We start from the raw sequence: 16,147 nt of genomic DNA, 5'->3' as shown, positions 1-16,147 counted from the left end.
AGGAATTAATTGTGATAGTGTTGTGGAGGATGGACTGGAATGGACAGAGACTGGGTCAACAGGACCTTTTGGGAGGACATTGAGATTAATGTAGGGCTGTTGAGAGGCAGAGCAAGGATTTAATGAAAATCTCTCTGGCTCCAAAGCTGTGCTTTTTCCCAACTTGTTTATTGTTATCAACTCTTCCAACATGCTCGTAAGTGATGGTCCATTTAAGAACTTGTTCCAAATTCGTGGTTCTGTTTTTCCCTTCTTCTGTTTACCCTCCATGGGATCTTGAATTAATGTTATAATATAAACCTTATCTCTCCCAACTTTTGAGGTGGGGGGTGTTAGATCATAGTACCTCTTTTCAGGGCTTTTGCTGCCCAACCTCCAACAATTAAAGAATATCCTAGCACCATCCAGTAAATGGCAGCTGCAAGTACCCTTGATCCTACCAAGTTATTCTAAATGTATATAATGTTGTTTATTACATCATATGGTTGTAATTTCTTCATGTAATATCTTTTCAATATATAATAAAAGTCAGTAGAAATTGGGCCTGCCTAATACACATAGTTTAATATAACAAAACTTTTAGGACTTGGCTGATAAATAAAATTTTTCATTGGTCAGTAAAATTGACCTCCCTGTTCTCTCACTTCCCCCACAACTTCACCACTAATAGGAAAAAAAGAGGACATGTATGTTCAGTTTGAAAATTATAAAGTTTATTTCAATTTTGAAAAAGTATCATTGTTCTCTTTTAATATTATTTTGAATATTCTTTAAGTGACAGAGTATTTTGTGTAATTGGAAGTTCTGTTGCTTTTAAATAACAACTTAATAACAGTGATAAAAGTTTACCTTTTTCTCCTGATTCATTTGATAGAGGCATATTCTTGGGTCAGGGCATCAACATTTTATAATTATATCACGGCGATATATGTAAAATGTATAAATTCTGATATTTTTAAAATTTATATTGTAGTTCCATTTCCATCTGGTATGTGAAGATAATATATTTATTCCTTAAGAAACAGCTGTCAGTACTTCTACTTTTTATCAGATATTATTGCAATTTTATAGATTTTTGGGTCTTTGATATGTAGTATTAATTTTAATGTTTATTACAGTAAACATTAAACAAAAGGCGTGCCTTTATTTTCTGCCTTTATAGTTAACAGACCCTGTAACAATATAGAGAAGTTAAAATATACATTTGATATTTAGTAGGATTTCATCAATGTGCAGAAATAGGTACAAACTAAATCTTACTGGGAGTCTGATGACTGCTAACATTATTGATTTGATATCTCCTCATAGTATAACTCAGAACATCAGAAGTATATTTCAAGTGGCTGATTTAGCATTGGCACCTGTATTTTAATAGACTATATAAACAAAAGGAAAATGTTCACACATCTTTAACCGAGAAGCTAAACATCTTGCTAATCAGTTTGATAAAGGTTAGTGGAAGGGTTTAGTATTGAGGGACATATTTTCCTCTTTACCACTAATGAGTCTCCCCTTATCTGTGGTTTCACTTTCTGTGGTTTCGGTTACCCTTAGTACAGTAAAATAAGGTATTTTGAGACACAGAGAGTGAGACACCACATTCACCTAACTTTTGTTATAGTACGTTATTATAATCATTTTATTTTATTGTTAGTTATTGTTGTTAATCCCTTACTATGCCTAATTTATAAATTAAATTTTATCATCGATAAGTCAGTATAAGGAAAAAATAGTATATATAGGGTTTGGTACTATCCAAGGTTTTAGGCATCCATTGGGGGTCTTGGAATGTATCCCCTGTGGATAAGGGGGGACTACTGTACTTGTGGAAATAACATGAGTTGTTAACTGAGGGGAAAAGACCTTAAATATAAGTATCAGATAGTCAAACATTGGTGAACACATTGCATATCTTTTTGTTTGCTAGTCATTTGTACCAAGTTAGCATTCTTGATACAAACAACGAAAACCAACTTTGTTTAACTATGCAGAAAAGGAAATTATTAGGAAAGCTCTCAGGCAGAATCGATGAGAAAGCTAAACAAGCAGGCTCAGAAAACAGGCAAGGGAAGTAAGGTGGCTAGAACTTCAGCCCAGACCATGGACAGTCTGACTGGGACACACGGCTGGCCTTCATCATGCAAAGACAGGGCATGTGGTGTTTCCACTGTGCACTGCCGCCAATCAGTGAATGCCATTGCCACCAGAATGGATTCTGAACTCTCTGCTGATTTTTTTGTTGCTCACATGGATTTGAGCCCCAGGCTGGTTCATTCACTTAACTGAGCTGGAACAGGGAGAAGCTGCCTCCCTCCAGCTTCTGCAGTGGGAATGTAGGTCCTGCTCTCCACAATCTCAGGACTGAAATAGCAAAGATGCTTGGATGCTGGAGAGCCCCAAATGATAAGTGCCCACAATTTATAGAGGTGCTAAAGGATTTGCAATTATTTAGTCATTATATTTAAAATGATATGAGTGATTGGTGTTTTAAGCATATGTTCCAAGAGCCAGTGACGAGAAAAAGCAAGTGTATTTGCAAGAAAAAGTGGGGTGTAAGGGAAGCTGGTGAAGGAACAGGAAAAATCAAGAATAGAGCTCAGCTTTCTGGTTTGGGGGCTTGAATTATTCAGATATACAGTTTTGAAGCTGGACTAAAAATAGGAAATTATGAGTCACAAATGTACTGATAGGAATTTAATCCTTGGAATTAGATGAAATTGCCCAGGGAGAACTGTAAAGTGAAAAAAGAGCCAGATTTGGAACATAATACATGATGGCTGTTTGAGGGATAGGCAAGATAGGGTAGCCCATGAATGAAGCTGACACAAGTTGTAGGAGGAAATGCAAGATAATGTTTATCTTCTCTGCTGTGACTTCATAATTACATGATCTATCTAGCACAGTGGTTTTTCAGACATTAGTGTGTGTCAAAATCACCTGGGGTGCTTGCTAAAAATTTGGTTTCATGGACCCACCCACATGGATTCCTATATGGCAAGTGCAGAGTGGCAGCCATTTCTGAGTCTTTAACAGGCATCCAACATGATTCTAACATAGGTGTTTCTTCTGTTTCACATTTTAACCTTGCCCCTATCATACTGTTCAAATTTAGTGTCTACAGAAATATTCTTGGAGAAACATTCTTTGAGAAACACCTTTCTAGGAAACAGTGTATAATGATTGAAAAAGCAAGTCGTTAGAGTCGGACTTATGCTGGGTTTCTGGCTTTTACCACTTATTGTTTGTGTGATCATGAACAAGTTGGTTAACTTGTTTGTTTTCCTATCAGTGCTGAGGATATAATATATACCTTCTATCACTTAGAGTAATTACAAGGTATATATGAGATATGCTATGTTAAGTTCCTGACATATAGAAGGAGCTGAGTAGATGTGAGTTGTCTTTTTGGCAGCTTTAAAAACTCAGAACACAGCTACAGACCTAAAAGCCAGTGAAAAAGTAGAAGGAAATTGCTGTCATTAGTCTCATGCATTTTGTTTTGCAGGAGATCAGAGCCAACTGCATTTTACCTTGAACGTACTGAATTAGAATTGTGTAAAATTCAGTTGGTGATTTAATAGATTTCATTATCTAGTTTCTCCTGGAGGCCCTCAGTTCTGTAGACATTAAATTTTAACAGTATGATAGAGGCAAGGTTAAAGTGTGAAATAGAAGCTGAGGAAAATTTAATAGAGGAACAAACACCTCAAAAATCCTGAGGTCATAAATGTGTAATAACATGGTATAAAAACTAATACTTAAAATGATACTACTAGATCATCAAGAAAACATTAAATTATGTTTAGAAGACATTGTTTGAAAAGTTAGGGAAGTATATATTTTGGAAAGATTTCCATCACAATGACTACATTTAAAAAGTCTTATGACTTAAAGGATTGAGCATCTACTATTTAGGAAGTTAACCTAGTTAATACTTTATTAATCTTTCGCAGTTCTGGGTAAATAAACTTATATGACCTTATTTTCAATTTGCTTGGCATTGTACTATTTTTAACAATCTGTGCGTGTCAACAGGTGCCCTTGAAACTATCTCAGAAAGCTCTATGGAACTAACCTGTATATAAATTATCAAGAGTTACCAGATAATGCTAAAGTTGTCTCTGTCCAGAAGAGAAACTAAAATGAAGGGAGAAGATCAGGATCTTATACCCATGTCTGCCCATTTCATGTCTTGAACTTCCTATCTTATATTGGCTAATTAGAAATATGGCTACTTTATGGTTATGATTTTGCAAAAGCTGTTGAGAAAGAATGATGAGTTTCCTTGCATTCTCTTCAATCTTTCTGATCCTACAGCCCTACCCTACTTGGATGTTTATACAATTCTTTTTATCTTCAAATACAAATAATCAGCCAAATGGGTCTAGGTATTAGTTTCTTTTTATTCTTTTTTTTTTTTTTGTAGTTAAACAACAGCACCTTTTGTTCTTCAGAATTAGGTCTTTCTGTGACAGAATGACGTTTTCTTCTGTGATATCTTTGATTATTGGTACTGTTTTATTTGTTACTCTTCTTCCAGAACACCCATTTTTCTTATGTTGTATTTTTCTTAGTCCTCCATATTCATCATATTCCGTTTTGTCCCTCTTCCCCCTTATTTTTCTACCTGCTGATTTTCAACAATGTTAATTCCACTTTTTATCATTTCTAATATGAGGGTACTTCAGAAATTTCATGGAAAGATTAGTGTTATCTTTTGATCCTATTTTTCCATGAACTTTTTGAAGTACCCTTGTACATCATTTGTTTTGCTGCTGCATTTTCTATTTCCTTATGCAGTTTTTCCCCTAATTTTGCCAGCGTCATTTCAATTTCTACCTGTTTCAGCCATTTTTCCTTTTATTTTATACTATATTGTTTTATCTTTCTTCTTTCAGAATTTGTGTTTTATTCTTATAAAAGATGCAAAACAATTGTCTAAAGTTTACTTCAGTTTCTCCTAGTTTGCTCATGCTTTCTACATTTCAAGTGCTATGTTATGTTTTTGTATTATGCAATATTTTTATGGCATCTGTGTTTGTTTGCTTTTCTTCTTTTACTTCTCTTTGAACAAAGACATGTGTATATAATCTAGGATGCTTAGCTGTAAACTGATTCATGGCTTCTCTCTGGTTCATCTCACTGAAGGCTGATAACAGTCCCCTCTTAGACTCTAGTAGAAGATCTGATAAAGCCCGGTATCATTCGTCTGGGGGTTTTGTCTAAAGTGGATCTGCTAGGCTAAATTGGGGTTGCCTCATTTTACTGTCTGGTTGTCTTAGTCCTAGAAAATCTAGCACAGGAAGGTCTCCTGCTCCCCCTAATTCTTCCAAACTCAGTCTTTACAGTGCTCATTTTACATCTCCAGATGCAGACTCTACTCTTTATGCAATTCCACCTCCCCTCATGTTACATTGATAGGAATTTTAGACCCAAATCAGAGGTAGAAAGCATGAGCTTTAGATCATATGGACCGAGTGAGTGGAGCGATTGAGCCCGGCCCAGCAAGGGAGCAACTTTCCTCTATAGCTGATCCTTGAACATCCTGTCTCTATCGGGCAGTTTAAGGACATCTCTTGAAATTGTCCTGTATGGCCTTGATATTTTGCCTCAGATTACTTCCATTTTTTGTAGTTAAAATTAAATTACTTTTGCAATCTAGTGGATCATTCACTAATATTTTTAGAGCACATAAATTTGTATCGTGTGTGTATGTGCATTTCATTGGGAAGGTGGAAAAGGTCAGATAAGGTGTCTTTTGTCTTGGTATACCTATAATGCTGCCTGGCTTATTTAAAGTGCTCAATATAAATTTGTTGAATGAATGAGTGAACGATTTAGTCTTTGAGAATTTAGTTTTTCTTTTTTTTTTTGTCTTTTTCCGTGTCCGGCAATGGATCGCAACCCTCAGTGTTGCCCCCGTACCGGACCGGGGACCGGCAACGGGATCGCAACCCTTGGTGTTGTTTTTTTGTCTTTTTGTCTTTTTTCCGTGTCCGGCAACGGATCGCAACCCACAGTGTTGCCCCCACACCGGACCGGGGACCGGCAACGGGATCGCAACCCTTGGTGTTGCTCCCGCGCCTCGCTCAGCCAGTGAGCGGGAACCAGTCTGTATGTGGGATCCGAACCCTCGGGCGGGAGCGCCGCCGCGCTTCCGAAGCGGCGCACTATCCAGTGCGCCACCGGGCCGGCCCTAAGTCAGGAATTTTTAACTCAGATTTTTTTCTCACTTGATATTTTGAACAAGATGTGATCTTCATGACCTTTTAAAAATCTTTTACTTCAGGTGTTAAGTTAGTGTATTTAAAGAAAAGAGATATATATTTTATTGGTGCACTGAGCTGAGCGAGCCCTTCACCTTGCAATATGGAGAATATGGAAGCATTTCTAGATTTCCCCTGAGCTCAGTAAAAGAGACAGTTTTAATATTGTGTGTTAATCAGGGAAATAAACCTATACCTGTGCAGCTTTTCTATCAAAATGGTATAACTGGGTGAAATAGAAAAGCTGACTAATTTTATTTTCAGTTTCAGAGTATTAAATCCTTTGTTGTGTTTTTATTTTATTTATCTTTAAAATAATATCTGACCAAAGCTCAAGTCATCCTCATCATATGGGATTTAAATTTGCTTTATTAGTTCAACCGTTCACTCACTTGTTACAAAACCTCCTTTTTCCTGATAACTAATACTTCTACACGTGCTTTACCACTCTTCACCATCCAAATAGTTTGTTTTCCCTTCAAATCTTTTTTGTAAAAAGTGTTTTGTTTTGCTTTGCTTTTTAAATTTAGAGTTAGATTTGTACCGAGTTAGGAGATTTTTCCAAAAAAAACCGTTTTGTTTTAGAGGTTTTTTTGGGTGGTTGTTTGTTGTTGTTGTTTTGTGTGGGTTTTTTTGGTGGTGGGTAGGGAGCAGTTGGTGAAAGGAGATAATGGTAAAAAAAAGCCCAGCAAGTTTTCAACTAGACAGGCTTTCCCACTGGCTTCCTAAATCTGAAAGAGCTATGGGTTTGTAGTGGGTTTGTCTAGCACATTCTGAGTTCTAGTTCTTGGATTTTTCTTACATAAAAGTGTCATATTTCCACACTTCCTTCTGAACAAGACCACTATCTATAGACCTCTCCTTCTGGTTTCCTTAGATATCCTTTTTAGGCCCAGTCATCCCAAATACTTCCATATTTTAGAATTAAAAACAGTATCTAGAAAGGTTATTTAAGCATTATATTACTAAAGCAACATGACCAAAAAATACTGTTTCCAAGAATTGACAAAGAAAGTCTAAATAAAAGATAATTGACTAAGCATTAATATTCACTGTAGTAAATGAAATTCTACTTCTGGTTTTATCTTCAACAGATAAACAACAGAAAGGTGAATTTGCAATAGATGGCTACAATGTCAGAATGAATAACACCCTTAGGAAGGATGGAAAGAGAGATTGCTGTTTTGAAATCTCTGCTCCTGATAAACGTATCTATCAGGTTGGAGTTTTTATGTTGCCTTGAAAAAAGTCGATAAAATGTTCTGATTTCATCTTAGAGATATTAACATTTTGTTAAATCAACTCTCCCTGACATGTTAATAACAATAAAAAAAATACTGGTTTTTGTACATTGAACATTCATATAGGAAGAAATAACATTTTTTTAAAATTTCAGATTAGTTCAAGTGATATCTTCTTGAAAAAGATCAAGTGGATATGTAATTCATCAATTACTTTACATGTTGCATTTTATATCTATTTTAATAGAACTATATGATTTTCTAAAAGAAATACATAGCAGAAAGAATAAAGTTATCAAAAGAAAAATGCCAGTATGCTAATGCATATCGTATTGCTTAGGGGTGTGGGAGAAAATGAAGGAAAAGGCACATATCAGCTCTGTACTTCATGCTATCAGCTAGGCATCAATATGGAATGTATGTTTAATAAGTTTTAAATATCTGAGATTGTAGTTGAAAGCCAGTTAATTAAGTTGTCAGGTAGTGTGTTGGAATCTGACAAGAACATTTTTAAGAAAACTACACCCAGCAGTCTAAAGAAATTCATGGATGTCTTCTAATTGTCAAGGGCAAATTTTGTTCATCAGTTCTGTCTTTGACATTGATGAAGAGAAGCAGCTTTTTTTCCTGCACAGCTGCCAGCTGCTGATCAGAGTTTCAAATTCATCATCCTCTGCTTCAATTACATAAATTTGTCAAAATTAACTGTACATTATAAGAAGCATCCTTGCAAGAAAAGTACCACTAGACATGAAAAGAATTACTAATGGTCTTAAAGAAATGATATGCATGCAACATACATTTCATTTCTACTGTAGTGATTTTTGTTCTTATTATTTGTTTTTATTAGTTTACAGCAGCTTCTCCCAAAGATGCTGAGGAATGGGTACAGCAGCTGAAATTTGTATTACAAGGTAAGGGCAATCAATTGAACAAGTTATCACAGTCTTTAAATACTAAATATCAGAGTGATTTGGGTTTTTGTATACAGAAGCTTATTGACTTCTGTGAGAATGACCAAGGGAATGTGACAAGTATTAATACAGATCATTCACTTCAAATTTATAAAAGCATCTTTTGTATAAGTACTAGTTGGCAACTTTAAAATTCACATATTTACAAAACAATCTATTTTTAAAAGTGTTTTAAATTAAGGATATAGTGCATAAAATATTGTTACTTTGTAGGGCTGCATTTATTTAGGAAATAGAATTTTAAAAATCTCTTTTATGTTCTTTCAAAATGTACTTCATGAAATGTGTTTTGTAGATATGGAATCAGATATTATTCCTGAGGATGATGATGAAAGAGGAGAATTATATGATGATGTTGATAATCCTCTACCAATCAGCAGTTCACCAACATGCGGTCAACCAATAGATGAAGAAATTTATGAAGAACTTCCAGGTATTATTTTCTGGTGATTCATTTAAAGGTGTAAGGGCTCTTTGTGTGTTTGTGTGTATGTCATTTGTCATCAAGTTGACAACTTGAGTAGAAGATGGTGAGCTATTAAGAACAAAGACAAGGAAAATCTGAAAAACTCTTTTATAAAAGTGTTCTGCATGAGATATTTCAAGTGAGTGAATGTGCACTTATGAAAAGTCAATGGAACATTAAAATGAAGCAGATACAATCCTAATCTCTTGGGACTTTTGGCTCATTAGCATTGTTTATGCTACATAATTTTTTAATTAAAAAATTGATTTGCCTTACAGTTTTTTCTACCAACTCACACATCATTTTTTATTTATACATCTTAGAACTTCCATTAACCAGAAGTTCTGTGCACACCACATATGTCATCAGCTTCTGCCTCATGTACTCCTTGCTGTAGTGTAGTGTGTTGTCTTGGAGGAATGTTGTTGAACTACAACGCCTTTTGAGGCATGAAGTTTTCTTATCAGTATTTTAACACCAATATGAAATTGAAAAGTTTTCTTATTCTAAATTTTCAGGCCTGGTTTAGTGTTTACATGCCTCAGTATCTATTAAGTAACATAAAATTAATTATCTACTAGCCACTTGACTTGTAGTTTTGAGGATCAATCTAAAACAGAAAGATAGGCATCTGAAATTTAGGATACTTAGAATATGAAAACATTCAGGGAATTATTGCATTATTAACACTTTAGATTGAAATGAACCTTTTTCTGGCTATTAAAAAATCAGTAGTTATAGAAGAAAAAGGGATTATAAGAAATATAAATGAGATTTAACTAACGTCTCATGAAGTGAGGCTTTTTTCCCTATATAGCACCATTTAATGACATAATATAAACATTTAAAATTGATTTTTAAAATACTTAAAGTGTTCCAGATTGACATACAAATGTCATTTTCAACACAGTCAGTTAAGCATAATAACTAGAGCATGGACTTTAGAGTCAAAAAATTTAAATTTTGGCTGTACTATTTACTAGCTCAGTGACCCTATAAGTTAATTTCTCCATCTGTAAAATGGGATAATATCATTGGGTGAGGTAAATGAGGTAATATATCAAAAGCTCTTTAGCACAGGGCTTGAATCATAGCAAGTCCACAATAAATTAAAATCATCATTATTATTGTTTTCATTATTTGCTGAATTCTTGCAAGTGCTTATGTGAACTTACAATAATGGTTTTCTGACCGAGTGATAATTAATAATTGTAATAATATTACTCACATAAATTCAAAATACTATAAAAACTACATATGCATCTATGTATTGTCTTTTACTACCCTAGAAGAAGATGATTAGTATAAAAGCATAATTTTGTGGGGAATAGTGATCTGTATACTTGCTTTATTTAGTGGAGCTATATATATTTAGAGCCCTTTCATTTCTGGTTTATCCTAAGGAAATAGCATCTGCCATAGCATCAGTTATCCTCAAGTAGGGAAAGAATATTCTCTGGCTGCTTTAATCATATAATATCATTAATACTATTATTTTAGTCTCTAAAATGTTTGGAAAAACGTGTGAGAATGTATACTGATGTAAAATGGAAGTGGGTAGCACCTTTAAACATACAACTGTGATATACATTTCATCCCTTAAAAATCCAGCAATGAGTGTATTACATTACAGTTGTTGAGTTTACTGTTAAGTTCTGTTTCTTCAACTTGACTATTCTCTCCCCATCCCCCCCAAAGAAAAAAACCGATCAGGAATAAAGATCAATTATTTATAGTTATTTTCATAACAAAGGCCCAAGGAAGATCTCCTGCTTCAAATTTTTAAAACATGAAACATCTTTTATTTTCTCTCACTACAGATGTTCTTCTTCATCTTTTTTTTTTTTTTTTTTTTGGCGTGGGGTCACGTAATTGTTGAAAATAACTGGTTACTCTTTAAGTAGTGTTCCTTCTTGCTGGGGTACTAGGAGAAATTTAAGCTGCTCTGGGATTTCTTTGCCTCTGCCTTGGATCCCCAGTTGCTGTACAAAGTGATTGAGCTTGATAGAGCCTGCAACTGTGCCCCTGGGAAGGAAGCTGTTGTAGGCAGCCGTGGAATGTCTAGTTCTTTCTTCCCCAGTGTAACCGAGGGCTGCTTCAACATCTGCACAGTTCAGCAAGTTTGTCAAGTTTGAGCCAGAAGCTACGGAGGGGATTTTTTCTTAGTGAAGTCCCTAAAGAGTTAGAAGTTTTGTTTGATTAAATATCTAAAACTAGAAAGGTAACTTTTTAAATTTAAAACATTATCTCTCTTTTAGGACAAGAACTCAGTTATTGCTTTCACTTTTGTGAAATTTGAATATAACTGAGGTGGGGGGTGAGAAGAGTGGAAAAGCATTGAGCACATTTACAAACTGCTGGTAGTGTTTTTTCAGTTCTGTATGAAGAACTTTGTATCTCTGCTCTCTGACTGGTTAAGTTCCCAGAATTAAATAATAATATCATTTCAACACAATTTTCTGTCAATTACATACTGTTGAAAACTAATCCTCTTAGTTGAAAGGAAAGGCATACAAATGTATTTGAAGAAAAATCTAAGCATTCAACATGCTACTTGGAGTTACAAAGCTTTTTTTTCTGAGAAAGCAAAGCTCTTACTCTATTGTTTTTTTTAATATGTGAAGCAAACCTTCAGTGTTTGTCTCAAGAGTAAGAAGAGAGCATTGTTAAAAAAAATTGTATTATAAAACATCCGATGGAAAATGTTTATAATTTTATGGGAGTGTAAATAGTTTCATTGTAATTGTTTTTCAGTCAGAATATTCTAGCTTTTTTATAGCACCTTCTCTTTAATTTCTTGTTCATTAATTTTTAACTAACTTCATAAAAGAATAAGAATAAATTTGTAAAATTTCTTCGTGTTTATAGGATTTATACATATATGTACACAAGAGTTGAGAGAATGACATTTCTGGGGAATATTGGAAGTATTTGGCTTTTCTTCAGATACCCTACTGCTTTCATATCTTTTATGTCTTACTACTTATTATTAGCATAGGCCAGTCAGGTTTGCTTACACTGTGATATTACTATAGCATATTTGTGTTTGCACAGCTAATGTATTGATCAAAGTGTGTTAAACTTTCATAACACAGCAATGAGTTCATTTTGCTTAACATAAATTTCAGAATTTATTGCTCAGTTTTTCATTAGAAATACAGAGGAGACTTTTTGTCTGATTTTGAATCTCGAAAGGGGAAAACAGTACTTGGGAGATTGCTATAGCTTACTGTTTTCTTTTTTACTTACTATTGCACTTTTTTTTTTTAATGGCAGGAAATCGTGCAGAAACAACAACAGAAAGATTTTTCTAGATGTAGACTGAATAGAATCAGCCCAGTAACTATAATGGTAACCGCCCATTAACCTATAAAATCTGTAGCTTTCAAGGAAATTGCACTTGAAATATCTTCTAGCAAGTGGACTGGAGGAGAAAGGGCAACATAAAACAGGAAGACAAATTTCTGTTCCATTAACCTATTTTTTTAAATGTGAATTCATTTTTTTTTTTTTTAAATTGCAATCACAGGTTGAACTATTCTGAGCCAGAAAAGGATGTTTTTATCCTTTGGTCATTCAATTACATTTTAGATTTATTCAGTCCAACTATCTGCATCTAAAATGGAATATAAAGTAACATGTAGCTATAAATTTTTTCCAATGAAACTATTATGTATATATAAAAAAAGAACAGTGTTTGGGTACTTAAATTTGAAGTAGTTTCCAGTAAGTGGGCACAAATGCTAATTTAATCAATAAATGGTTACAAACCCCCAAAATACATTTTAGCTTTATTTTCCTCCTGAATAATTATTATTCATGTTACCAAGTTAAGTTCAAGGTTACAGGGGACCCTTCAGTCTCTGGGATTAACATTGTTATAAGCAATGGTAGGTGCTGACTTCACCAAATAATTTTTTTCATTTCTTCTTTGGAATGTAATGAAAAGATGTCAGTTAACTTTCACAGAATTACATATATTTAGCATTTTAATACTGTTAGTCAAAGCAGCCTGCTAGTATTTTTCTTTTTTTAATCTGTGGTACTGAATTATAAGTGTGGTGATATTGTGTCCTAATATGTGTTATGATAAATATTATTTCCCCAAGTAGATAACTAGATTATAGTCAAATTTTTGGACAGTTTTCCTCCAAACTCTGATGAAAGGGTCATTTGAAGTTTTTTGAAAAATAAGGAAAACATTCATAAATGTCATGGTGGCACACATCTAAATGTTTATGTTTTTATCTTGCTAATATAAATGAGTTTTTAGTGTTGTTTATGTAGCCTATTTCATAATATGGTCTGAAGCTTTGGGATACAATTCTGCCTGTCGTGTAGCTTTTCTCTGCTTTGCCATTGGCATTGCAAATTCTTTTCATTACAGAGACAGTTTAACACATATTAAAACCCAAAAAACCTGTATGCATTCAAAATACGTATTTCGGGGCCCAGCCCGTGGCTCACTCGGGAGAGTGCGGTGCTGATAACACCAAGGCCACGGGTTCGTATCCCATATAGAGATGGCCGGTTAGCTCACTGACTGAGCGTGGTGCTGACAACACCAAGTCAAGGGTTAAGATCCCCTTACCGTCATCTTTAAAAAAAAAAAAACATGTTTCTATTGGAAGAGAAATAAAATGACCCATTTTTGCAAGTTGCAGCTACATCAGTGATTCTCAACCAGGGGAAAATTTGGGTCACAGCGTACATTTGGCAATGCTTAAAGACACTTTTGGGTGTCATAGCTGGGTGTATCTGTGTGTATGTGTATGTGTGCTGTAGACATCTAGTGGGTAGAGGCCAGGGAATGCTGCTAAACATCCTACAGTGCACAGGACAGCACCCACAACAAAGAATTATGTGCCCCAAAATGTCAGTAGTGCTTAGATTGAGGAACTCTGGCCACAGGGATATAAGAGACAACTTTTGGTTTATCACTGTTTTTTTAATCCATATCTCTTGAGTTATAAAGATCCATAACCCAAGCTTTATATAAAAGCTTCTTTATTTTTATGGACACAATGTACGTTTTCTTACATACATAAAACTAGGATTATATAGAATGTTCCTAGGTCATAAGAAATCAGCTGGATTTTGTCTCTGCTTCCATTCAAGGGACAGTATTGCAGTTCAGTTTGTCTTAGGGAAATGAGCAAACCACAGAGACAAAAAAGGAGGGAAGCATTTTCTCTGTTTTCTTTTTAATTTTATTTTGTCGATATACATTGTGGTTGATTATTGTTGCCCCTTACCAAAACCTCCCTCCCTCCTCCCTTTCCTCCCTCCCACCCAACAGTGTCCTTTCTGTTTGCTTGTCGTATCAACTTCAAGTAACTGTAGTTGTTATATCTTCTCCCCCCCCCCCCAGTTTTTTTTTTTTTCTCTATTTTCATGAGCTACTATCTGTGAAGGAAGAGAGTTTTGTTTTTGTTTTTTGATGTTGTAGATGTATGGATAGTTGGTTTATCCTGTTCTGATGGGGTTGTTCTTTTGAGGCTGAAGGGAGAGACCTATGGACAAGGGGTTGGACCTTCTCTAAGTGGGGCAGGGCATCCTGGGAGAATGCAGGGCTGAGCAATTCCAGGGCCACCTGGCATTTGACAGATGTCTGTGGGGGGGGGGGTGAAAACTGTCTTATGGGTCTTCTCTCTCTTTTCGGACCTGGACTTTGAAGACACTAATAGGTTTGGGGTGGTCTCTGCCCCTGGAGGTAGACAGGATGTAACAGAGGCAGCCTTCTAAGAGGATCAGTGAAGAAGAGCTCACTTGAATTACTTCACAACAAGCCACATCAAGTTGTTTATTAATCTTTGTTTGTTTCCCTTTTGTTAATGCTAAGTTTTAATTTTTAAATTTTTATTTACAAACAGTACGTGCTTACTGGAAAAAAACACATATTGTTGATGTGCATAAAAAAATAGAAGTCACTCATCTCCTACCCCTAAGTAAACATTGTTAACAGTGTGATATAAATTTTTTTGTCTTTTTTATTTACAAATATATAAGTTAATATGAAAGTTAAAACAAAAATGGAATTCTTCTTTTTATTTACTTTTTTCTGCTCTTTTATTTCCTTCCTTTTATTTTCTATTTTCTTATTACCTTCCTCCTTTTCTCATTCTTTTATTTTCCTCACTCCCTTCCCCTCTTTCCATTTCCAACTTTTTTTTCTTTCTTGGTTTCATTTCCTAAATTTCACAAATATTTTCAAGTCCATATTATGAGCCAGGCACTGTCCCAGGTGTTGGGACTCCCTTGGCCATCCTTCCACAGGCCTCAAAGGGGTGCAGTTACTCTGCCCTTCCTGTCCCAAGCCTTGACTTACTACTATACCTTTAATTCCCCATGTTAATTTATGCCTTATGTATACGTGCTATATTCATATCTCATGAATTTGCTGTTTTTGCTTTTCTGACATCAGGATCCTGTCTTCCAGCAGATAATGTCAAAACTAGCCTTATGCCTTTCTATCTTGAAGCCTTCTTTCAAATCGTCCTCCACTTTCCTTCTTCCTCTGCATTTGCCTCTTACCTCCTGGCCCCACACCCTACTCCATACATCCAGAATACCTTCCTCTGTATCTGTCACTAGTAGATTGTTGTGATTGAGAGCAGGGACTTCAGAGGGAAACATCTGTTATTTTAAATCTCAGCTCTGCCCCTTACTGTGTGCTTTAGCCAGAAGAAGAGGGAATACAGTAGGAAAGGTAGAGAATATAAAAAACAGTCAACATAGAAATAGGTAAAATGTGTCAATAACTTTGAATATTGATTTTTTAAATGCTTTTTTTTTATTTAAAAAAGAGGTAAAACTAGGGCTGGCCCGTGGCTCACTCCGGAGCGTGCAGTGCTGATAACACCAAGGCCATGGGTTCGGATCCCATATAGGGATGACCGGTTAGCTCACTGGCTGAGCGTGGTGTGGACAACACCAAGCCAAGGGTTGAGATCCCCTAACCAGTCATCTTTTGAAAAAAAAAGAAAAAAGAAGTAAAACTAAATTTAGCCAATAATTTAAGTTAGCTGGGGCAAGATGGAGATGTGAAGTAGTAAAAGCTCGCTAAGTGGTGTCCTGTTAAGGAGGAGGGAAAAGAGAAATACAGAGTAACTTTAGTCTTTGGTTAGAAATGCATGTTAAAATTTCAGAGTAAGAACTAAATAAATAGAAATGCAATCTTGAGTTTTCCAAAGTAGCAGA

The 16,147-nt window shown here is 35.1% G+C and overlaps 1 protein-coding gene across 1 annotated transcript in view; it reads left to right on the top strand.

Annotated features, from left to right (window-relative positions):
• LOC103586889 (src kinase-associated phosphoprotein 2) overlaps positions 1-16,147 on the top strand; it is a 72,107-nt gene that overhangs the window by 3,934 nt on the left and 52,026 nt on the right. The window contains exons 2-4 of the mRNA XM_008568236.1: positions 7,361-7,485; positions 8,358-8,421; positions 8,777-8,914. Coding sequence (XP_008566458.1) covers positions 7,408-7,485; positions 8,358-8,421; positions 8,777-8,914 — 280 coding nt within the window. The 5' untranslated portion in view covers positions 7,361-7,407. The remainder of the gene's footprint in view (positions 1-7,360; positions 7,486-8,357; positions 8,422-8,776; positions 8,915-16,147) is intronic.

Source organism: Galeopterus variegatus, unplaced genomic scaffold (assembly GCF_000696425.1).
Source record: "Galeopterus variegatus unplaced genomic scaffold, G_variegatus-3.0.2 Scaffold390, whole genome shotgun sequence".
Lineage (NCBI taxonomy): Eukaryota > Metazoa > Chordata > Mammalia > Dermoptera > Cynocephalidae > Galeopterus > Galeopterus variegatus.
This window is presented reverse-complemented; position numbering and strand designations above follow the sequence as displayed.